The 26,569-nt window shown below is 44.8% G+C and overlaps 1 protein-coding gene across 1 annotated transcript in view; it reads right to left on the reverse strand.

The window, feature by feature from the left end:
* Positions 1 to 26,569, reverse strand: part of LOC111873888 (glypican-5) — a 542,791-nt gene that overhangs the window by 245,981 nt on the left and 270,241 nt on the right. The window contains exon 2 of the mRNA XM_023868952.2: positions 3,733 to 3,891. Coding sequence (XP_023724720.1) covers positions 3,733 to 3,891 — 159 coding nt within the window. The remainder of the gene's footprint in view (positions 1 to 3,732; positions 3,892 to 26,569) is intronic.

The following is a 26,569-nucleotide window of genomic DNA, read 5'->3' on the forward strand; positions in this document are numbered from 1 at the left end:
AGACGCGGCAGTGGCGTAATTTAAGGTATTATTACAGCATCTGCCTAGGGGAACTGCAGAAAACCACAAAAATATAAGTCGAAACAGTCGATGTCCCAATCAGCAACGTTACCGCTTGAGTAGACTTGCTCGGTTTCGGTTGTTTGCGGCAGCGTTTCAATTCGAGAGATTGACGTCAACTACTGTCGTGAATTGCATTTTGGGGGAAGATCGGAGACCGAGTTCATGCAAACAGCATTTGGAGATGTAACAAGGAGCAGAATGTTACTTTAACGAGAGACGAATGCACTGAGAAAGTAACGACTGTTCCGGACACCCTCCAACCAGCAGAAACTATGAGAATCGATAGCAAAAGTGCGTGATTTAATGCGAGAAGACACGAGACTATCTGTGAAACGGCTGAAGAAGTAGCGATTTGTTACAGCTCATATGGGATTGAGGCCAGCCTCCACTGGATCAACGACACTTCACACAGAATACAAAACAAGCCGCTTCTCTGCGGTTTCTTTTCATACACACGCTCGAGTCATAGGCGAAGATAAAAACGAATATTTGGCGTATTAAGTTTAAATATTCAGACACAACGCTTCAATTAATTACAGTCCTCCTCGTATATGTACAGTATTACACAATACTATAATGTTCCTTTAGTTCTGTATGAGTGTGAGACTTGGTTGCGCGCATTAAGGGAAGGACGTACACAGAAGGCGTTTCAGAGCAAGGTGCTCAGGTTATTTGAACTTAAGAGGGATGAAGTAATGAGAGCACGGAGAAAAGTGCATAATGAGCAGCTTCATGACTTTCACGCCTCGTCAGATGCTATTAGAATATTCAAGTTAAGAAGGTTGAAATAGGCAGAGCATGTTGCACGCATAGGAAACAAAAAGAATGTAGGAAACCGTGAAGGAAAACTTAGACGTAGATAAGAGGATAATTTTAAATGGATCTTTGAAGAAGTCGGAAAAGGGAGTGGCTCAAAGACGGGCTCTCGTAAACACGGCAATGAACAGTCGTGTTCAACAAAATGCTGGATGCTGTGGAGAAGATAAAAGTTCTTGCACCCTGATGGGACTCGAATCCCGGCTGTCCAGCCCGTAGCCAACTGAGCTATCCTGCCAGCAACACATCATGCTTCCAAATAAGAAACAATACTAGGACGGCCCCTTTAGTGAGAATGTCAGAAGATGGAGCTCGAACGTAGAGTGAAGCAGACACATGATGGGGGAGCCTCGCAAACTGTGGCACCCATACGCCTACCCATGGAGCAGTAGAAGTGTGCCGTGCGAATCACACGTGACTTTGTTATTATTATTTTACTATCAAGCGTTTTATTGTTACAATACATGAATTCAGTCAGAGTATTCTACTGTCTAGAAAATGTGAGAGCCTCAACGTCTCCGACTCTATGGGCCTCCACGGGCTGTTACAATACGACAGCTTTATCTTTTACGTAGGGCAGTAAAGCGTGCAGTTTTACATGATGGACAAAATGCTGTTCTATGTGCAATAAAACAATTATTCATTATATTTAAAACTGTTGGTAATAAAAACACAGCCCACAATGGGACGGCCGTTTTATGTTAGTAACTCTTCTTCATATGACTGTCTTTCCAGACAGTGGCCAACAAACACAGGAGCAGTTCTAGTGAACGCGTCTGGAGGAAAATTGCCTATTCTGTGAGCGTGCAATTGTATGCCTTGTTTCAGTCAGTGATCTGTGAATGTATTAATGATCACATAAAACTGGATTGCTTATACTAATAAAAACAAATTGCCGGTACATCAATTCCCATTAATTAAAGTTGCGGTGAAATACTCAAAGCAACTAAGCGTAACCGTTCATCACCCGGGACGTGGTTGCTTTCCTTATCAGTATCATAACACATACGTCTAATAGCGGAAATTTTAAAGGAATAACACTCAAATTAAGAAATGAAAGTATACTCACGTAACTGAACAACAAACTTAGGGTTTAAATTCTTACAGTTGTAGCTGTGAAGGGTTTCATCTTCTGGCATACAACAACGCCATATAGCCTGTTTAAAGTTAACCAACGTTGAGGAAGAATATTTCGCCTCCGTTTTCAGGGTTGAAGAGTATGAACTGCTTACTGTCCGCTTCTTGCTGGTTTCTTACTTGGCGTACTTTTCAACCCTAAAGATGGAGGCGACATGTTCCTTCGAAATGTCGCTTGACTTTCAATGGATTACAAGGCGATATATCCCACAACTCTGTTAAACAAAACGTTCGGAATGAAGATCCCTGTCGCATCCAAACCCTACAGCAACATTTACGCACAGCTTCAATGACTCCAGCTACTGAACATAATGGCGGCAGTGGGGAGTCAATTTCATATTTTGAGGTGTTCCTTCTTAGTTCAAGGGAAGAGAAAAAACATTACTCTTGTATATATACACGTACGAGTAGACGTACCAAACAATGAATGAAGGTGCTCCCACCGAATGTTACAGCTCAGCATTCGTATTCGAAAAATACAGAACTAGTTTCTCTGCACAGAGGCCGAGTTGCATCACAAGCTATTCACTGTCTGGCTCACTCTACCCTGAAAACCCTTATACACACCGCTTCATTCCACATTTCTGTATTATAATTCATAATCTACAGTCACTATTTCATGCGACGATACTTCACCCATGCAGCTAAAACAGCAAAGATATCCATCGGTCATGACAGCTGTTGTTGAGCACATTTCGCATAACAGGGCTAAAATGTGCCGAAGCACCATCATGCAATTCTTTCAGCTGTAACTCACAGATTATGCCGCGCCATAGCTCAAGCGGTCAGTCGCTGGCTTCCATCGCGGCGACCCGGGTCTGGTCAAGTAGGATTTGTGGTGGACAAAGTGGCGCTGGGGCAGGTTTTCTCCGAGTACTTCGGTTTCCCCTGCCAATCTTCATTCCACCAACTGCTCCCCAATCACCCTCACCTATCATCTGGGGCTGGTACAATAGCCCAGAAGTGGTCGCAGTACAAGGGACTTAGTCCCACCCCACTAGCAATAAAAAAACTCATAAATTAAATGTTTTCGGACACGTGCTGACATGGACATTTTTTCTTGTTTCGGGACGTGGAACCCGTGCCCAAGGTTTGTCTACACCTTCAACTTAAATACTATATATAGTACTCGTTTCGTGCAAGAACAGGGTGAAGGTGTCCGAGAAGAAATTTATGTTCTCTGCTCCGACCCGAAACAGATATAAGGCGCAATTTTCATAAAGTTTCGTATTAATGTAAAAATATCGGCCTAATATTCTGGAGGCATGATATGAACGAGGTGTTTAACCAGCCCCAACCCGTTGCTAAAGTTTCGTGCGTACAACGCGTCCCGTTAAGTCAGCTATGATGAATCGAAAATGACAGGCGAGGAAGAAAAAAAGAATATTTTAAAGTTTAATCGTTAAGATGGATGGAGCCACCCTATTGAGTAGAAACAGCAGGGACATAGTGGTGATATGTCGAGAAACTCGTGCACATGGAACTGGAGCAGATCGATACGGAAAGCTGGGCGAATGCAGATTTTTTGCAAGAATTTAGTGGATGTTCGGATTGTAAAGGATTTCCTTTTCGAAATACGGCTACTGATGTGAAGGCAAAATAGCGTTTGCGGTACGAATGTTTCTGCGAAAGCAAACGTAAGGACGATACTATTCTAATGGAGGATACTTAGCGAGTTTCAACTGCGTTTACCAGCTTTAAATTGAGCTGACCTACCTTGAAGCTTGGCGGCGGTGGAGGCCAGGAGACCCTCCAGAGAACGTGAGTTGTGATGCAGCAGAGCCTGGAAGTCTTTGCGGACCAGCAGCCGTAACTTCGTCTCCATCTCCAGAGTGCAGCAGCTCTGTGCTGATTCACATACACTCAACGCTGACCCTGCAACATAAGACATGAGTCTGCAATGGTGACAGAAATGTACGTAGCGTTTGGCTGGAAAAGTTCGTGAGGAAAGTCCATAATAACGATCAACTTAATATCATTCACACTTAGTAACTGTGGTCAAGTGAGACGTCCCCTTATTAGGTCCATCTCAAGGACCCAACAAAGTAGGCTTCATACCTGATAGCGGAAGCAGGGTCATCTTCGGAAACGCTGCTTCTCTAACCAAGAAATGACGATAGAAGATGTTCACAATAAGTGTCAGTTTGATTAGTAACACACTCTGACACATTCCATATCTCATTGCATGGATGCATACACATACACGTACAGAGCCCAAAACTTTACAATATGAGGCCTAGTTGGTTTCGTACGCCGCAAGATGCTGCACTACGGGCTGTCGCCACGTGACAAAGGTTGAGAAAGAGAGCCGTAGCTAGTCACCTACACGCAGTCTCAGCAAAGAGTTCATATGCGCTGCAGTAACTGTAGATCACCTAAAGCAGTGCAATAATCCTTCTGCGTTCGGTATCCACGGTTTCTAATTTCAGAACGCATGCAAAAGGTATGCACAACCACTGTCATCGCTGTCATCGTCGTCATGAATCAGTTCTTTAAGCAGAAGACCTTTAATGTTTTAAATATGAGCAACTAACATGATGACTGTAGTGATCTGATCAGGAGCGTATAACGAATGAACATGTTACTTTTAAACATGTAAACGATAAGGTCGCGGCACTGCTCCGGCGGTTAGCTGGCTTCACACCCCGGAGAATCAGGTACAATTTGCGGTGCATGAAGTGACAATGGAGTACGCTTCTCTGAGCTCCTTAGGATATGTTCTGAGACACTGTCAGTATCTGGACTATACAGCGTCGAATGGTAAGAATGATGAGTAAAGAATTCGGAAAGCATCGAGAGCGAACGATCGTGAGATCTGCGTGGAGAGACTGAGGAAAATCACGAACTCCTCAGTGATAACAGCCTGTGTCCGGGCCGAGATTGAAAAGGAGCACTTCCCGAAAAGAACTTTCGAACGTTAACACTATACTAACATGCTTGGTGAGTTTCTTCGGTGTTCCCCTTCTAATAATCATACCACCATTGCTGCCTACTCATCGGCACTGCGCCTGAATTGTGTGACAGCTCTGGCCAGATGGCACATCCTTGGTCTCTCAAGCTGTGGGCCTCATTTCTGACCCGGCACTTGGCTCTTTACAGAATAACGAAGTTCATGCTGATTACGCGGTACATCTCTGCATATTTTGTTTAGCGAAGGCACAGGCCTTGACGAGAGTAAAAACGGCCGTGACTCGCTTAACCTCAGATTCTGCATAAGGCACAGGAACATAACTCCAGCGGCAGGAGAGGGATTTTAGGCGACGGAATCACATAGCGTCGCGTCGCGTAGCGTCTACCGTTACTGTCGTGAAAGGAGGCGCTGTGTTACCCCCTTGATTGATTCTAAGTCATTTTGGCGATGGTGTTTTGACTGAATTGGTTATAAATCGTCGAGTGAGATGGCAATGCAACTCGACTGTTCAGAGGGTGAGCATTTGGAAGACAGCACCAATTCCAGCATTCAGCTGACGAAGGAAAACCAAAAAAAAAAATGCACTAAGAATAGAGAACCTCCTGGGGCCAGAGTCTAAAGGGGGGGATTTTGATTCTGAAGGAGGAGTGCTAATTATGGCATTTGTTTAAGACGATCCTTGATTTTATGAGCGGAAATATGGGAAAAGTTACCTTATACGCAAGTGCGAGTTGGGTATCTAGTACGGTTTTATGAAAGATGCGTCTGGTTTCCAGTCACGCCTGTCCAACGACTCGTCTCGGCAGACTATAGCCTACATGCAGCACACAGGTGACACATCCAAGTTCCGGGTCAAGTCTTACTCACTGTCACTTTCATATTTATAATTTTATGCCAAGTGCACAATACCACACACGCACGCACACAAGGCTTCCCTAAGTCTGGGCTCTTATCTTACTTAGCATATGCTAAGCTTAGTCATTTGAACGGCCGTAAGCCAGATCGCCGTCAAGTTTAAGCCTCTTACATTTCGTGTGTCGGGCTTCGCCTTGTCCTGCAATGCGAACATTTGACTTGTGTTGCTGCCTGGGAGAGTTGACACGGAGCCGTACGTTGCACTGTTCGGAGCCGGGCGGGGTATGACGTGACCGATCGCACCACTGCCCCGCGGCGGTGCAAGCAGGAACCAGCTCAACAATTGAAAGGAATCAGAACAGAATAAGAAAGAAAAGAAAAACAAATATAGAAAAGTTATAAAAGAATGAAGGAAAGACACACAATGCAGAGCAAAGTCGCTAAGCCTGGTGCTCTTCTGGATTCGTAGGTTTCCAAGAATGGAATCGTGTATACGTAACATACACGTACTTCCTAATGTAGTTAACGTAAGGAAGAGAAGGAAGAATGGGCCTCCTATTTTTCGGAATGTGACGCCGTGTAGTCCTCTGAAAGGTCACCGGTATTTCAATGGAACGCTCTGCCTCCAACCTCGGGTTCGCCGGAACGCTAGGCAAGCAGCAAAGCAGAAAACAGACTCAGCTTGCCGCCCGCTTCTTGCTCCTTGCTTCCGCAGCATGTCTGACCCCCTGAAGATGGAGGTTGTACATTCCGCCGAAACGTCTGTTAACTTCTACTGGACTACACGACCTCACATCCCACAAACACCAGCACCAGAACCTCAAGTCAAAAACAGATAATGAAGCACTGGATTCCAAGTTAATTTAACAAGTTTCTTTCAGCAGTAAATAGTAAACACAGTCATGTTGGAGAGTTATATGGACGAATTCGGTTGTGGTTCACTTTACAATACTATTCCACGATTTGCCTATCTGGACACAAAAATCATGAGTGACGTGAAGAAAGTGGGCCTCTGTACCGAGAATAAAACCCAGGACTTCACCAAAACGAAGCAATTATTTTGGTTTACTTAACACTTTGCTTGAATTGTAAGGATTATTGCCTGTATGTAGGCTGTATCCAAATGGGAAACGCAGTTATGAATATTGAGGTGGGACATGCGGACACTTTTAGGCCGTTAGCAGGTGGGACAGCGGAAATCTGAAGCGTAAAGCAAGTGCCTGGTCTACTGAAGCGACAACCATTACAGTGCGTTATCGCGTCGTTTACGGTCTGAACAGCCTACATGGACGCAGACGTCGTGTAGAGTCACCGAGAACGATATTTCTCAACCCGTGATCTACTGATCGCTGCCGGTTCAGAAATTCTCCTTAAGAATAGTTATTAGTTAGTTATTTGAGAGAGGGTGGGTTTCCCCATGCACCGCGACCAGTTTGATCTATTGTGCTTCCCTCTATGATATTCTACCAGTCTCTATACCCTACCGATAAATGGTGCGTACCATCAGTCCCGCCGAGCAAGCGAGTTCGGTCACTTGCTTAGCGGTGTCTATAATGCTTCCCCCATCTATCAGAGGCCTTAGAGACTATTGTTGGGCGGGAAACGTCCTGGAATTTGGCTCAGTGATCCCCTTTGGGGATATGAGGTTCTTTTACGTGCCGTAAAGTTACGACACGGGACACACAGCTTAAAGTCCCCCCCGGAGGACTTGTTCCCTGAATTTTTCCGCCCTTAAAAATTCGACGACCTCCGCCGGGTATTTGAACCCGCGTACCACGAGTCATGAGGTGGGAACGTTACCTCTAGACTACGGAGGCCGCTCTCCTTAAGAATACATCACATTCATTTGAAAATGCTTCGAACAATTACGGCTTGAAATCTGACTCCTCTCTTTTCGTAACATTTCAGCGACTAAGGCGTTCGTGTTGAACAGTGCGATAATAATAATAATAATAATAATAATAATAAAACTCCGTGGCCTGTAGTCTGCAAGCAAACTATACCGACCGAGCGACCGTCGCTTGTCGGCGAAGTTAGTGCCAACTTTTGCCGATACAGAGTGTCACGTGGTCAGCCCAACGGATCTCCACGGCCGTTAATCTCGGTTTTCTAGACGGGAGCCGCTATTTCCTTGAAACAGCTCCTCAATTATCCTCACGAGGCTGAGTGGACCCCATTCCAGACCCACTACTTCTGAGAAAATCTGGTAGCGCCGGGAATCTAACCCGGGACCTCTGGATCTGTAGCCAAGAACACTGACCACTAAACCACAGAGACGGTCTTACGGCCAAAACAGACAAATAATTTATTACCTAATTTGTCCACAGGAACTAGATAACTTCGGCAAATTTCACCATCTGCATAGAAACCAATTTTATACACGAAGTTCTGGGAAAAAAAAAATATCGTACTCCCCTTTCACTGCAAAATGAGTATTTCATACGAAGCGGGCCGCACAGAAAACACCGCGTCCAACAGTTCATCTACTGTTGCGTGTGCATCCGTGTTCACCGAGCCGTTGCCTAGTAGCGATACGGGGGGACATACAGACACACAGCCAGCATGGCGAACTCAAGAGCCTCCTTTTTTCTTATTCAAAATAAAGAAAGCAGGCTAAAAATGGGTTACTTCTATAAGTAATGAATTACCAAATGTTTGAATATCAGTTTTAGTTACAAAATAAATGGAATTTTCCTGAGCTATGCTATTTCCGCAGTTCCCTTTTCCTTAACAGGGCCAATTCTTCTCCTTTTCCCTTTACCTTGTGAGGCAGTAAGAGGGGGGAGGAATACTCGGAAACTCCTCAGCTTTTTAATATGTCCATAAATACGCAATCATGGTCGGACGAAATAATAACATTAATATGGATATCGCAGACCAGACGGAGGGGATGTAAATTATATTACAGCGACTCAGGAAACGCTTTCTCGGTGGCGAAGAATCTTTGGTTTTATATACTGTGTGGTAGTTGAGCAACACTGCACATGTACGACTCGCAACAATTTTAAGCTGCATACGGCCATTTCATTTGTACACCTTGCTGCATAAAAGGGTAAGAATATATTTGACAGTCTGTTTGTACTGAAGTTCCAGCTGTGATGTGGGTAAACATTGGGTCAGTAACAGTCCTTTCATATGCCTGTGCATTCATTAACACGAGCAAATGGTTTAACTAAACCAAATCAAGCATGCGGTAGAAATACAAGAAGGAAAATTAAATTCAACTGTGAAGGCATCAAAGTGAACACTGTAACCGCACCATCGAAATCCTTCCCCCCCNTTTTTTTTTCAGTAGCTGATAGAGTTAATAACAAGAATTTATGAAGCAACAAAGGTTTAAGACACACTGTAAAACAAGGAATAGACAATGAACAGATAGACCAAACTTGCGCGGACATGAACATCTGCTAGTCCTTGCGTCCAAGCATCTGGTGTTATTTTCCAAAAGGGCAGAAAGCGATACTTCAAGAAACCTCACTGAGTTTCTTTAGAAATTGAGAATTAGACTTACAGCGGCAAGACAATTTGAGAATATGAGAAGGGACAGTTTCTACCAGCCGTAAGTCAAAAGTGGGAGTGCCAGGAGATCATTAGCGACCCCTCATAAGTTGTATCGCTGTCAATTTCGCCATTTGGTCTTTTAGGGCGAAATTCCCTTAAAAATAGTCTGTCATTAGCCGGAACCAAAAGTAAGCCAACTCCCCTTATTTGAATCGGCCTATCAGGGAAATTAGGAGGAGAGGAGAATAGGAAGATACAACTCAGTTAGGACCTCTGGCTCGGCAGAGAGTTCAGTCTAGGATTTTTAGTCGTCTATCAACTTTTGAACTTGGCGGAGGCAAACCCCGCATCACTCGCGCTAAAAGATAACTCTAAGAAGTACAAAATTTTGCTCTCATAACGACTCATATTGAGATTTAGCTTAGTCAACATGAGCGCGGCACAAAGGAATTTGGCGAGCTGATCGAGTGCATTTTAGTGTAAGTGTAACACCAGCTGCTTCTAAGCCAAAACTAAATAAGATTGTGAGAATTTATGCAGCCAAGTGTCGTTAAGAAGAACAACATTAAAGTGTTGTGGTGGTAAAGTGAATTGTGTTGATTAGAGGTGTTTCACCCTCACTTGTCCGAGACTGACCCGTATTCGACCTGAAGAGACACTCATCTCCACTAGCTAGTCAAACCCACCGTCAGCTTTCACATGCCCACGCCTTCCCCACTTACTGCGAATCGCAAACAGTCTCTAGCTGTTTGCTGGCGCCCATACTATCGGATCCAATCCTGAAATCCAACCCCCAATAAACAGTCTCTAGCTGTTTGCTGGAGCCCATATTATCGGATCCAATCCTGAAATCCAACCCCCAATAATCTCAACTGAAGGAAGGGGTGGAGCCAGAAGAAGCGGTGGAGTCGGGTCAAGCGGAAACCAGCTACGACCTAGCAACTTCAGCAGCGGCAACACCAGGTAGGGCAGCGTCAAAGTGGTCATCGCAGCAGAGGGGCCGATGGCCATCGCCTCGCACTCCCTGCACTACTATTGAGACGGAGCCGCAGGCGGAAGGAAGGAGGGACGGTTACAACTCTACATTTCTCTACTCACTATAGTCCCTCCCTTTCCAAAACTCGATTAAATTAACCTTTATTACGGCCTATGAATTGTCGACATTGTTCTTGTTACAGAAAACAGTATAGGTAAGGTAAAGATAAAGTCGTCCCTGTTCTCAGTGAAGACGTATGGGGGAGTGGATGTATAGATCCACATTTTCTTGACCTCGGCATTAGTTGGAAGTGTTTCGTCAGCTTCACGCCCCGCCCACTTTACCCCGGGGTAAAGAGCCTCCGGTACCTATTGGATAGGAGGCTGGGTGGGCCCCAAAGCCCGCCTGGACGACGTGGCGAAAATGCTTTACCCTACAGGGACTCGAATTCCGACCCTCCGGCCGTCCAGCCCGTAGCCAGTCGCTATACCGACTGCACTAACCCAGCTCCTGGTTTCCAGTATACAGATTAAAAATTCTGCCTGAAAACTGTGTAACTTAAGCTTTTCCAAAAAAGAATTAACATCAATAAAATATTTGTAATATATTAAGACACCTATTAAGACACGGTTGGGGCCGAAACATGTAGTGTCAAAGCGTTGCAATATTGACGGACGTTAAGTTGAACACTTGCAACGGGATGCTGAAATAGAGATTCATACGGCTTTACAGTTTCTATTATGCTTCATCTTATTTCTCTTTTTCTGTCTACTTTCTACTCCTTATTATCCTACTACCCCTCTTTTACGTCATCGACGTTTCTTCTTTCTCATAATCCAAGCCGTTCTCTTTCTTCTTACCCTACATCTTCCCCCTTTTGTTCTCACTCCTCTATGTATCAGGCTCTGAATTCCTGTTAAGCATTCACGCGATGTATGGGCCACGAGAGCTCAATCATTAAAGGGACGGATGACTAAGCAACGGACAATAAAACCTTAGTTAGATTCACGGCGTGTCCACGGTGTCTAGGGCCCACAAATTATGTAGGAAAGTTCCTTCTCTGGGGATAAAATGGATTAAGAGTAAAGCATGAAAACCCAGCCAATTGTTAGAATGCTTGGAACTTAACTCCACTCCCCCTATACATCTTCCGTGTTGTGGTCATGCGTAGAGGTAGCTTACCACGAAATTCGTGGGCAAGTTGCTCCAGTGTCAGGCAGTTAACAACTTGTCCCTATTAAGACATAACGAAAGCAATTCACAGCACGTGAAGAACTAATTACGTTGCGGGTTATTCTGCACGGCTAAGGCGAATGCATGACGAAACTAAGAACAGTCACAGCGAGTGCGATGGGAATTATCATTCAACTGTGACTTCACACAGCTTTACCTTAGCCCCTGTTTTCCCGGTTCTGTCAACGCGGTGGTCTAGCTTGCTTGCGGAAACCACAACGACCGACAGAGGGGAAGGGGTATGCAACCTTTCAAGCTCGACGTTACCACAAGGCGTAGCAATAAATCGTGTCTTAATCCTTTAAAGCCACCTGGTTACTATATGAACACGACACTACAACACCAAGTATTTTGCCCACAGAGTGCATATACTCGTATATTTTGAATTATTCTCAGAACAAACAGAGATTGTTTCTCTAATCAGCATTAACCGGCTGACCTTACTAATGGTGAAGCACGTGTTTGTTATGAAGAAGAACATTTTTAATATTATTTAGCTACGTTTTAAACGTTACTACAGTTAAGTGGACACCGGTTGATGTGGGTCCAGAACTCGAAACCGGCCAGTGAGACTGTGAATCCCCCTGAATACTTTCCTTACTATCTCCAGAGTCCGTAACCTAGAGGTCCCGGCTGCGAATCTCGACCCGGTAACCGGACATCATGATTGAAGTTCTCTTTTCGCAATTTCCCTCAGGCACTTTAAGCAAAGGCTAAAATAAACAGTGCCTACTTAGGCATGAGTATTTCTTCCCTTATCATTTCCAACATTTGCATTTCTATCACTTCATGTGATACGAGCAAAAACTAGGCACAGTTGGATAAGCGCTGTTAAATAATGATTTGCCGGTAGCGTAATTGGTCGAGGCACTGTGCTACAAGCAGGAAGGTCGCAGATTCGATTCCTGATGAGGTCGCTGGATTTTATCAATTTATCTAATCCTTCCAGCCGCGCTATGGTCCTGGGGTCGACTCAGCCTCTAACAGAAATGAGTGTCAGGAATCTTCTTGGGGGGTAAAGGGTGGCCGGAGCTTAAGGCTGACCTCACCGCCATTAGTGAGCCGACTGTCTAGAAAATATTGGAGGGTCGACGTCTCACAACCCTATGGGCCTCCACGGCCTGTTAGAGGGGCAGCTTTACATTTTACCTCTGGTAGCGTCCATACCTTGTTCAAGAAATGATGCAAACACGAGCTTATGTGAACATTGTATTGGGACATTTGTGCTCCATAATTGCACGAATTCCCTAACCAACTTCTCAAGAATGGACCTGCACCATGTATTTAGTTAAGTAGTTGGTTAAATCCTCAACGTGGGTGAGATCCCAGGTGGGCCCCTTCCATCGGGCAATATATTCATTAACACAGACGTGTCTCAAACTGTAGTACCGGAAGCCCTCGAGACCCCAAGTCTTCACTCTTCCATTTCAGCACTCCCCACTTAAAGTTGTCACATGTTATCTGCAGATATTACTTTCTATTCTGAATCGACTCAGAATAAACTTACGTCATATGGCAGATATAAAAGTGATCACTGTTCATTTACATGTATTAGAACCTGATTACAAAAATTATGTTCATTTTCCAAACTATTCCTTTCCATGGAGTACAACCGCAGTCCAACGGAGTTCAATTGTTTCAAGGGTTATCAAGAACGGGAAGTCTGAGAACCGTTGATCTACACTACGATTTAGTCATCGGGGTCAACAGAAACCTGCCCTAATGGGTGCTTCAATTTAATATGCGAATCTCTACATGCAACCCTTCCCAGCATGTCAAACAATCACACAATCATGCCAAGACAATGCACGATTCTATCGCCCGACACTCCCAAGACATGTCCATGTAGCCAAACGATCGTCGCTCGCCGGTCAATCGACGATTGCCAAAGCGCGCTCAGTGGCAATCTTGACACGGTCAGTCACGTGGAACAGCCATTCTGGTAATGTTGTTGTGTAATCTTTTCGACGTGCAACTTCTAAATAAATCTGGTAGAATTATGCACCCTAAAATGAAATGAATATCCCTGTAACAGGCCGGGGAGGCCCACATGGTTGTGGGACGTCGAAGCTCCCACATTTTCTAGACAATCGGCTTAGAGCCTTACGAGCCTGCGGCCCTTTACGCCACGGGAAGATTCCTGGTACTCATTTCTGTTTGAGGCTGAGCCGACCTCATGCTCATAGTGCGGCTCGATTAGTTCAGTTGAAAAAACCCAATGACCTCCTCTGAAATCGAATCCGCGACCTTCCGGCTTGTAGCATGGTGCCTCAACGAACTATGCTACAGCATTCAACCTCCATACAACGAAAATCAAAACAAATTCTAAAACTGGGTGCGTTACCCGACGAATAGCTAATAGACGACGATCCATGAAACGAATTCATGGGGGATGTCTGTGTCTGGACGCATAGTCCGATTTAAATATAATGCAAATATGGCATGTTGTATTAGAAAGGTAAACACAAAGAACTAATTCGTCCGTCGGCTTTTGGCGCAGAGATGCAACCCGAAATTCACCATTTTCGAAGACGAATCATGTGGACGGACACACATGACCTGCCCACGACAAGCAAAGAAGCTGAAACTGGTCCATTTGTTTGTGAAACCTTGGGTTCTCAGCGTGGCTCCTGAGTTGTTACGGTGCGAAATCTGCTGGAGAGTTACAGAAGTAGTAGAGCAACATACTGCTACCATCTTCAGGTTTGCAGAGTATGCCAAGCAAGCAACTTCTTGTGCAACTCCGGTAAACACCTACCAAACTATACGGGGTAGCAATCCCTTCGGTAAACTTGTAATATATTTAAGAACTGAGATTCTCGTGGCGTTGAAGTTGAAAGCTGTGTTCCGTGATGTGTGCAGGCAGGTATAAACGCTCTGGAGGAACCTTCTGTCTCCAACTTGAGGGTAATGACAAGGGACTATACGACAGTCATGGGAGGCGTGAAATCACTGCATTTGGCAAGGGAGCTTTTCCTAATATCGGCATATACCACTTGCTGGTGTTGACTACCTTGACGCGACAGTGCCAACGCCCACGAGAACAAGCACCTCGCGACGACTGCCAAGTCCACGGTGAGCCTTCTCCCACCCGCATCCATTCGTGGACGCAGCAGCAGCCTTCAGACATTGGCAAAACAGCCTGCAGAACGATGGTAAGCAGCATTACAGGATCTTTACATTAGCGTGGACCATCATAGTGCTCCTGACGTTTAAGCATGTTTAAAATGTTGCAATTTCTTGATTAAGTTACGATAAGTGCGAAACCTTCGTGTACATAGTACTGACGTCACTTCAAACACACTCGTTGCAGGGTCATTAGTGTGAGGCAGCTGTTTTTAGCATGTGACAAAACAGGTTCCGAGTAATAATGAATATTCCAGTTTTGTGAACAAAGTGATAAGAAAGAAGGTTAATTAAGTGGCGAATGGAAAATATCATACAATTAAAACTCTTGAATTTATACGTCTTCCCTTGGATTATCAGAGAGGTAAAATCAAGGCGGCATGTACTGTCTTCGCTCGCTTGGAAACCGGGATCGTGGGTTCGAATCCCACTCAGGGCATGGATGTTTAGTTTGTGTGTGCGCGTTTTTCTGTGTTTGTGTACAGGTAGAGGCCTTGCGACGAGCTGATCACCCACCCAAGGAGTCCTACCGAATGCGTAAGATCTAGAAAAACCGAAGTGAACGGAGAAGTTCATGGAGGTAGGCCTAGGCCCACTGGGGCTGTAGTGCCAAGGAAAAGAAAAGAAAGACAAAAATCAAGGCGACTACGGTGGGGGCACATTACTGTGACGGGGAAACCGTGAACAGACAACCTGAATATGAGTATGGATTTTGAGAAATACGCTCTGATGATATGGACAGGGATCGCATCCAACAGCGGTGTTTGTCTCAGCGGTACTGAACACTCTGGGTGTACCGCGAAGCTTACAAAGTAACCACAATCCCCATGATCCTTGCAGCAAAACTGTTACGAATAACAGGGCAGAAACACAGGGACATGAGCTGACGGACTGGGGCACGATCCATCACACCACGCTCTGGTTCTGCTAGTCACTCAGTCTACGATTTCATCTTCAAGTACAGATATCTGCTGACTTATCGCTTCGTGACGTCATTCGCTGGATTAGACTGGGAGACAGCAATACATTCAGCCCGGACTCTGGAACCCGATCCGGTACACAGGTACGTAAAAATGTCTGTCACGAGATGACCAGGATGGGAGGGGGTAACGAGAGGATAATATTAAAAATGGGTTGCTGTGACTGAACCAGATCAGAATAATTTAATACCGCGTGTAATTCATGGATTCTTGTGTTAGACCTAGCGATTTTTAACCTTCGAGGAATATTAATCCCCTCCTAACGGTCCACTCGGTTCTCCGTTTTATTTTCCGTTTTCTCTATATTTATTTTCTTTGTCCCCCCCCCCCTTCAAGGCTCTTTGTATCTATCAATCGCTCTTAGTGCTTCATTTTCTTCTCTCATTCGCTCTTCCCGCGGAAAACTGTCGAGAAGCTACTTTTTTTTCTGCTCTGTTCTGACTTCCATTATTTCCTATTGGTTCACTCAGAACGACTGTTTGTTCCGTTCGGTATGCTTCTGGAAAACGGCTCTTCACAGGGCCACCGTGTTTACTTTGCTCTCCCTGCTTCGGCCCCGGCCCCCTTTACCTATATCCGTACCATGTTTCGCCTGCTGTCCATTTTTTGAATAAATAAAAGCAGGCTTGCTGTCTGTGTATCCCCTCTCTCGTTGTTAGGCAACGGCTCAGTAAACACTTTTCTGCGGCAAAGAATACAAAAGCAACAATAGAAGAACTGTTGGACGCGGTATTTTATATGCAGTCCATGTTGTATGAAATACTCAGTGTCTGCAGAAAGGAAAGCAGGGATTACTTCTTGCCGGAACTTCTTGTTTCTATGACCGACTTGCTCTTCCACGCTGGTGGAGGCAGCGTGATCCTCTGAAAAGCTGAAAGTTATTTACCAGACTGCACGTCTCCCTTCCCACATTACAGTAATATTCATTGTTACCAAGGGGAGATCCTCAAATAGCAACCACTGACTGCTTGGGGAAGGCCTAGAAAAACTAACATGATGGCTTTGGGTCGGAGTACTTTGTTTAGTGAGCCAAGTTAGCCCAGTCAGTACAGCGCCTAGCTACAGGCTTGGGGTCTCGAGTTCAGTTCCCGAACGGTACAGCGGTCATTCTTTAGGTTCGCGAAATTATGGCTTTACACACACCCGATCGATAGTCAAATTATACGACTACTTCTAGTAGATATATGCTTTTCATAATTTCAAATTTTTTAAGTCAATGCAAATGATCCGAAACTAAAATAATGAATTAGTGACGTGCATTCCCAGGAAAGTGCTTACGCTGAAGGGCGTCACTGTGTGAAGATGTTTACTGCATTCTATTTTCAGGGTTTACGGCTGCATTAAGAGGCTTAATGCAAACTTAACACATCAATGTACAACCAAAGTTTGCGCCTAATGTGTGAACAGTAATGCCCGAAATTTTGGTACTGATATCCCTGAATTCCCGTTTTTAGCATGACCCTGTATACACGGGTCTATACAACGACTAGTTCTGGCGCTGTCAAAATAATTACATCGTCTCCCCTGCAGTAGCGACGATGTAAATTCTGGAATTTTGCACAGAGACGTTAGCCAGTAACGTCTGCAGAGTGCACTGCCAGCTAAGCCACGAAGACACCTATGCCAATATATTCTGCACACTTAAAAAATAAGAGAATAAAGACACGACACACATGCTATGGTTCAGTGTCCACGAACAGTCTTATGTGCTATGTAAGTTTTGAGCTTTTCACGGCGATGACTATGAAGAAAGTCGTCTTCTGGGTTTAGGNTGCACAAAGTGCATGAAACTTAGGAATGTCTGTCCACATGTTTAATCAATGAAATTATTTAGATAGAACTTGGTGTTGGACGTCTATACTAACAGTTGTCGAACAAATATAATTTTAGCTCTTACTGACCAAATATATTTCCTATAACACAACTTTACGGCCTATATGTGATTCGGTGTAACTGACTACTGGCTTTCATTTATGTTTCTGTTTGGACGGAAAGACAGTGAACAGCTACGTGAAGTTTATTATGAATACACCGAAATTTAATGTGACTCAATACAAAGAACGTGTGTAAAATATCTATTCAAGATTTAAGTAATACGTTGCATGGATGGCGATAGGTTATGGTAATCAAAATGAGTGGAGAAGATGGTTAAGAGTTCAACTTAACTTTAGAGAGAGATATTTTACAGAATATTTGTAGCCTATCTCTGAGATTATAGAGGCAGTGACACGAGGGAAAAATCGAGCTAACTTTCCAATTAAAAGATCTGCAATAGCAATCAATGAAAATCAAAGCCGATGAGATGCGTAAAGTCGAAAAGAACGCATTTGCAAAACACGGCGTTCACTGCTTCATCTTTGTCATCGCCAAACGAGGATTCTGAGTGCGATCCAACTTCAATTGTCAAGGCTCCACTGATAATTAGTAGGCCTGTATATAAAAATAATTTATCCATTGTTTGAAAACTGCATACAGTAATGGCCCCCTAAAATGGTCTATAATATCAATCAGAACTAGATCCATGTACATCGTAGCTACTCAGAGATACTGCCCTTGTTCTGGATTTTAGGGATAGAAATAAATCAGCCTCAGTATTCATCTCCAAAATCAATGCACTGCTCCACTCTTCTCCTTCTGCTCAATCATGATCATCATCGTCATCATCATCAAAATGCACGCCATCTTCATTTTCCTCTTTATTTTCACCCTTTTCCAATTCTTCTTCATCCCCAATCAGCGCATCATCATCATCATCATCATCATCATCGTCGTCGTCGCCGCTATCCGCCGCGCAGCGCGGTTGCAGACTCGCAAGTGCTAGTTATTCGGTTGGAAGCTCGACGGAGACTTCTGGCATTTTCTGCGGGTTTCCTCAGTCTATCCAGGAAAATGCCCGGAACTGTTTTCTTCTAAATCCTTTCCAATTAAGCTACCATTCGATGCTATATAATTCAGATATCTACACCGTCGTAAAATAAGCCACAGAAACTATTCTCCCTTCATCGTCCACACTTTCCTTCCTGTCTTCTTGCAGATTCCAGTTTATCACAACTGTCTCCTCGTCTTCGTCAGTCCTTTCTTCACAGAGGTCCAGGTACGTTTCCAATCCCACACATCTAGCGCACCAGAACCCCTAAACTGGTTATGTCTGGTATTATGGTGCTAGAATGTCACAATAAAATGAGATCACCACTGCAGCGAAAACATTAGGAGACGTTGACCTCCTCCGTGTCGCACTGCAACCCGCCTGACCGCCATAAGTCGAGACCGTTGGAGGTGAACTCGGGGCCACGCCATCAGAGCTGAGAAGTGGTAACCGCAATTCTATATTCCTCACACACTTAACCCCACTCGATATCTTTCACATTTTACTACTTTATCGTCCCAGTTATACCATTTTTCTTTCTCCCTTCTTCCCCTCTCTGTTACTGTTTCAAGCATGAAGAGCGCGGCTCACTACAAAAAAAGAAACCTATAGGGATTACTATCTTCTGAGATGTGACGCCGTATAGTCCGTAAAAAGGAAAACTTGAAACCGTGCTTTGGTCTCTCAACCTCAGGGGAGGGGGAGGGGGGTACAGAACAAAACAACTTGGCTTCCTCGAGTCTGCCGTAGCCCCCGCATGTGTGCAGTCTGAGGTTACGTACACTATGCAACGATCGCAGATTCGAAAAGCTTCGAATCAAGAAAGCCACGCTACTTCATTTCCTGCCCTTCCTCCCGAGGAACGGGGATCGAAGCAAAGTACCAGACTACATAGTCTGACTTACTGACACCGTCGGCCACGCCATAGCTCAAGTGGTTAATCGCCGGCTTCCCACCCCGGCGGCCCGGGTTCGATCCTTGGTCTGGTCAAGTGGGATTTGTGGTGGACAAAGTGGCGCTGGGGCAGGTTTTCTCCGCGTACTTCGGTTTCCCCTGCCAATCTTTATTCCACCAATTGCTCCATAATCACCCTCGCCTATCATCTGGGGTTGGTACAATAGGTCAGAAGTGGCCACAGTACTAGGGTCTTAGTCCAACCCCATTAGCAATAAAAAAATGCTGACAGCGTCAGAGTAGGAACAGCTCAGTCCTTACAGCGACGGGCTAAGGGCTCGATCCCTGGCAGTGCCAAGATTTCAGTGTACTCCAGAGCGTCCGGGCCGCCTCTGGGCCCAACCCAGCCTTCTATCCAAGGGGTAACGGGGGCTCCTTCTCCGGAATAAAGCGGCCGGGTCGTCAAGCTGACAACTCACCTCCACCTAGTGCCAAGGTCAAGAATGGTATTGCTATACCTCCACTCCTCCACATGCCTTCATGGCGTGTGCTTAATTACGATTTCACCTTTTACTGACAGAGTCGCTACATAAACTGCAGAAGCGAACAGAGCAGCAAAGGGGGTGTAGCCTATCCGCAAACGTCAGCGGTGGTCATAAATACGTTATAAAACTTAGGTGTAGCAAGGATATCCATGGAAACCCGAAGAACCTGTACACAACAGATCCCACTAATTTAGTACTGAAGCCCGGCTTACATTTATAGCCAAACTATGTGAGCAGGCTCGTGACATTTGTGTCATGTGAGACCGTGACGTAAGACACAAGTAGAAAACAGAGCCTCGTCTGTTGCGGTGGGGTCCAGATTAGCTAAACCATAATTACAACGTGCGAGACTGCAATCAGAATACGCTGCTTTAGTACACTGCATGCACACTGAGCCTAGAAGTTTAAGGCGATGCAGTCATACTTCAACGAGTGACACTGAACACAGTGGTCACGTGGACAGCTATGCCACCTCAGTTCCGGGTTCATATCTCGGTCGGAGACAAGCTACCATGTCTGGGTTTTTTACCTGTGGGTATCAGCTACGGTCAATGAGTGTTGTTAACTGTACTTGATACCCACAGGTAAAACGTGGATGAAACTTGACGGACAATAAAACTTTATGGTACGTTTCTTTTACGCATCGCGCCTAAGCGCTGTCTGGACACGTGTCATGTGCTGCAGTCCAATCGGAAGCTGATGGAACAGACACAGGTTTGGTAGATAAGGATCTGTCACCAGGCGGTCGTAACTTCTCTGCCTACGCAACCGGTCACCTCACGAACAGAAGTCTGGACTCGTACAGCTACACTGACCTGCATGGTAGCACGCCTCACTGTACAGGTTCATAAATAAGTTGAGACAATATACTGACACGAATGCCTGCCCCGTCACAGAAACTTCCCTTTACAACAAAATGAAATCGTCACAAACAGTTCTGGAGTACATGGCCCTGGGTAAAAGGGGAAGGGGGGGGGCTGAGGGTGCTTTTACGACACTCTCAGTGTCTAGACTACACAGCGTCGAATGGTAGGATGTTTGAGGAGTGCTGAATTGGAAAGAATTTGGAAGGATGAGTTCGCGGCCTAATAGAGGTAAACTCCAGGTATTTGCTTGCAGGGACCGAGGAAGCCTAAGAGAAACATCAGGAAGGACAGTCGTTATCCCGGCCGAGATTACAACCCAGCACCTCCAGAATACGTGTCTCGACAGTTACAGCTAGGCCAACCCGTTCGGCCCCAGAACATAAAGACCAGTGGTGACAAGGCCGGGGACCTAGGGGCCTAAGGTACTAGTCCCCGCCGTCCTATCCAACTTCGGGCATCTGTACATCCTGAAACACTCTCATATCCAGAAGGAAATCAAGTAGTGCTCCAATCTGCTGAAAGGAGCTCACTAAGCTCGAGTCATAGCTCCAGGATACATGGAAACGTCGTACCAGTGACTGTAGCAAGGGTCGCACGCATTTAATCTTCGAAAGAGCACAAACAACATTCACTTTCGGGTAATTTGGGTGTAACTTCCACAGAGGCACTAACGTTCTTGCTGCCCCAGAGGCACACATTGTGTTTACTGTTCCACACAAATGTGTGATGTGGCCTCATTGCTGAAGGCGAGTTATTTCATGACACCCCGCCCAAATTTCACATTGTCCTTTCTGAACTGACGTTGAGTAAGATTTTAGTCGAAGTTTCTCCGGAGAATTCTCCAAACAGTGGCTGCTGGAACGCGGAAGTAGGGTAAGAACTGTCTGGACTTCGTTCGACATGCTGTGACCGGTGGGGTCTTCCCTTGGGAGAAGATGTCTTTATTCAGATCGCTTCCAGCGTCTGACCGATTCCTTCGAATGCTGATCCTCTCTGAATTTTGTTCGGAACCGCACTGAACTGCAGCTACAGAGGGCACTGAGCCCTTGTTGCTCAGCAACATTTTTACCATGGACATGACTGATCTAGTTTATTTACCTTCTCCCACTCTAATGGTCGCTTTCATGTTGAAGTGACACACATTGTTTCTGGACTTCAGTCTGAGAGGCTGTATTGTGTACAGTAATATCTAGATAAGCGAAAACACGAGAAAGAAAGTTTCAGCATAGCGAACTTCGGATCTCAGCACGTCATTTTACACAGAGAACTAAATACAGCGTCACTTCGCAATGTATAAATAACATAAATTAGTTTCGAAACGTAGGCAGTCCACATGTCATGAGATAATGTAATTACACGCAGCACAGTAAATTATTTACATATCTCTCTCTCTCCCGTTACGTGAGTCAGTGCCCAGTAAATGAAGTATGTGCATTTTAAAGTACCTGACAACTAGCGCCACTTTCGTTGCTTGAATTGCGTCACAGATACACCGTGCGTGAAACATACATATACAGGGTGTTTCACGACTTTAGGTCATAACTGCAGGAGNGCATACATATATAACGATGGTGAAGCAGCTGCACATGTCAAGGACAGTCATCATGCTGGAGCAGAAACTTGACGTTATTCTTCTTATCTAAAATGGTGGGCGTTAGGTGCACGTCAGTAAGCGGTTCAGGTTTTCTATCTCCATAATTAAAATACTTCTGAATTGTGCTCTTGAAGATAAACGCGTTGGTGGCCCCGCGCCCCTTCAGCTGCTTCACCGCTGACTAGCAAAAGAAATTTACGTACGGACGACGCGTCCAACATTTCTTTTATTGTTGCGCGTGTATTCCTTGCCGTGGGAACGTTCTTACCGAACTGATACCTACAAACTATAGGAGTGGATATACATACAAACACAGACTGTTGAGAGGGACTTAAGATAAGCCGCTGAGATAGGCTCAGATGCCAGGTTTCGTGAAGATTAGTTCATGCATTCAAAAGTTGGCAGAAGGGGATTCACAGACACAAAGTATAGTAATCTCATAAGCCTAATTTTATTTCTTCAAAATAAGGAAATTAGACTAAAAACATTTATCTCAGAATGATATGCTAGGAAATTCATTAAGTTCTTTTACAGTTGGAAATGATAAGTTACGAAGGCTGGCAACACATACCAGCTCGCTATTGTCAACGGTTATTCGATATGCGAACACTACTCCGCATATCGAGGCTCCTTTTCATAAATACGTCGACTTTCTGCTGAAAAGTACGAAAATATTCATGGCGTAGTTGCTGGGGCCTGCATTGGCTTATACAGGGTGATTCATACAGAACCGGCCCGACGAAATGAGCTGTAATATAAAATAGACCATACAGATATTAAAGTAATTTACACATATCATATCTTGGATTGTGTGCCGTGATCAGAGCAGGTGTTGAAAGTGTCCGCCGTTTTCAGGTAGGCACTAGAAACACTCGCTGTTCAACATTTAACTCCATGACTGTCGCCTGCGCAATGCAGAAACGTTTCGGGATTGTCCTTGACCTTGCAGCATAAGGGCTGCCACTTGCCGGTCATGCGCACACCATTCGACTCAGCACGGCCCACGGATTATTATGTCGTAATTGTGAGCGGTTATATGCATCGCCTGCGGAATTATTAGCAAATTCATTGGGCCGGTTCTATAAGATTCACCCTGTAGTATGTACAGCGTTACATCGACATCAGAAATTAGGAGCCGCAAGCCATTTCCGGAAGTCTGTAACCACATTCTTCGAATTGAAAGAAGCTTCTAGATGTTTGGTTATAATGTTCACAGTTTGTTACTGGCCCTAGCGCGTTCTCTAAGCCCATCAAAATATTTTCAAAGCGGCTTATCGGATCGCTGCGATGTGCAGTGACCGCCCAATTCGGTACAATGGACTGGCACAGGCGGGCAAACAGGGCGTCTATGGTTAGCAACAAGTATCCAGATCTCGTCATTATTACGGTCTCGAATGAATTTCAGTAATTCGGTTACTGGACGCAGCCTCTGAGCATAGTATGTGTGTAGGCCTGAAAGGTATTCTTGCTATAACTGCAACCTGCTGTATTTATGAAACACAGATCGGTGGCCCCCAATCTCTGCTGAATTACGGACCCATAAACAAGGGCGAGCTTCCCGAGAACTGGTACCCTATCCGCCTTACACTGCACTGTAAAGACAACGTTGTCACTGTGCTTAATTAAGCACCACGCCATGAAGACGAATGGCAGAATGGAAGTATAGCTCGGCACAATGAGGTCTGCTCCAAAGGCGTCTGGTTAGTTTATATTATTTTCAGGTTTATTTGTGTTTATCTTCTCTTTTCAGTTTGATTCATTCTTTAATAAACATAAAGGAACAAAAACAGTGAATAAAAACTACAAGAGTAAAAGCAATCATACCCGGTCACGGTAGCCGAGCGGTCTAAGACATGCACTGTTTTCGCTCGCTCGGAAGCCGAGATCGTGGGTTCGATTCCCACTCAGGGCATGGATGTTTGTGTGCGTTTTTCTGTGTTTGTCTACAGGTAGAGGCCTTGAGATGAGCTGACCACTCGCCCAAGGAGTCCTACAGTATGTGTAAGATCTAGATAAACCGAAGTGAACGGAGTTCATGGAGGTAGGCCTAGACCTTCAGAAGAAAAACGTCTTTTGCACCTTCCGGGAATCGAACTCCAATTCCTCGGTCGTCCAGTCCGTAGCGTAGTCTCTATGCCGACTGAGCTATCCCGGCTCCTCACATTGCGTAGTATAAACAATTTATACAATATAATTATTTCTACAAATATTATCATATTTCTTTATAATATAACACTTGTATAACAGAAGAAAAGTGATCTTAATTGACTTGCCTGGTGAGAATGGGTGACAAATATCTAGTGGGCCTAAGCTCGGCATAAATTGCTGAGAAACGGGAGTCAAAGTTTCGTGTTGTATGCTAATTGTCCTCACTATGGTAAAATATATTAATGCTAATCTGAGGACAGGCATAAATTAAGCCGCGAAACGGCGGCGGTCCGCGTATCATCGGTTGGGTAACATGTGTATTCAGGGCGGTGTGATTGATAAATGGCGTGAGAAAGTTAATATGCCTCGATTCGTGTGGAATGATAAAAAGTAACAGACATCCTCATTAGGACACAGGCATCTTGCGAGGATCTGACCTGGGTATCGAGGCTCTAACACCTGTCACAACACACGTGTACGCATGAGCAGTGCAGAGTTTCTGTGCGTGGAGTGGGGCAATACGAGGCGTATGATATGTATACTATTCCGGCCATGAAGTAGACTACGCTTTAAATATAGTTTGTGTGACTTGCAAAGAATTCTTGTTCGGCGAGACAAAATTGCTATAAAGAAATGCCGATGTCAGTTTCAAACACCCTGTCGGAGGAATTCTTGCACATTTCTATATCTAGCTCCCTGCGCTGACTGCCGCTCCTTCTATTTCTAACCCCAGTCGGTCTGGTACTTGTACGAATCGCCGTAATGCTTGGCTGCAAGACAAAACAAGATGATGCCATCCACCTCACACTCTCCCGAGCTACGTATGACTCTCCACATGTGTACAGTTGTCGGAAACTTGCCAGGATTCGAGCAACGAATTACCGCATTACTCGCTCAATCTCTCGCACTGTCTCTCAGTCTCCAAGCCCACCATTAACAACACATTACTGCACAGGAATTATGGCTTGTTGTTAACTTCAATGGTGTCATCCATACAAAGTCACATTTTCAGTTTAAGTCTTCCATCACTGTGCTCTAAACGAATTTCTATAAAAAAATAGAGAAATAATTCATACTTAATTTTGGTAAAAAAATTTTTATAGTAAACGGTTCCTATATGAAAAGACAGAACTGCTGTTGCTGTTGCTGTTGTGACGGTCCTCACACAGCTGGAAAGTTAATACGCCTGCCTGCCTCAAAATCCTCTTGCACTTTGTCGTGTTCGATTATAATTCCACGACACTAAACACTTATCTACAGCAAATGCACATTAGGTAAGTATGCCGCAAAATTTACGGCTGAAACTCAAGTTTCTTTCTAGCCTAACACAAAGCAGTGGGTCGAGTTCGTCTTTAAAGAAACGTACACGAAGACGGTCGATGCAAATCTCTGGTGCAGAGAGTAGGTACAGACTTCAACATGAACATTGTGAACACGAAAGAGGAGACTAATAATAACATACTATACCGTCAGCCAAGGTAACGCTGAGGCGATGCCGAGCTTGCTTAACATACCTGCAAGATTGATTTCGCAGCTTTCGTAGGTGTCCTCCCAAAACATGTGTTTCCTTATATTGGGGCGAGTGGTATAAACCTCACAATTCAAATTAGAGGAAAACATATTTTTTACATACCTTAACGGATTTGCTCAAAGCGTTGCTAGGCAACGGCTCGATAAACACCCAGCGATAGGGGCACGCAACAATAGGAAGAATGTTATAGCTCGTTGCTAGGCAGCGGTCAGCGCGCCAATGAGCTGGTTGGGTGGCGGTCACGTGATGTGTGTTCTGTGCGTGGTCCGTGGCGAGGAGTTATCTTGAAGACATTCGGCGCTACAACGCAGTTGACAGGATCAGACACGAGAGCTCAAATCAGCAACGGGAAGTTCGTAGTTGAAGAAGAATTAGAAGTAGGCCTGTGAAGACTTATCGTGTCACCTGAAAGACTCTGTGTGTGTGTGTGTGTGTGCAGCTGTTAAGAGTAGAAAGACGAGAATGGAGCATGTCTTTAGTGAATTGTGAAGATTAGTTGAGTACAGACTAGGACACAGGAGTACAGA

Source organism: Cryptotermes secundus, unplaced genomic scaffold, assembly GCF_002891405.2.
Source record: "Cryptotermes secundus unplaced genomic scaffold, Csec_1.0 scaffold539, whole genome shotgun sequence".
Lineage (NCBI taxonomy): Eukaryota > Metazoa > Arthropoda > Insecta > Blattodea > Kalotermitidae > Cryptotermes > Cryptotermes secundus.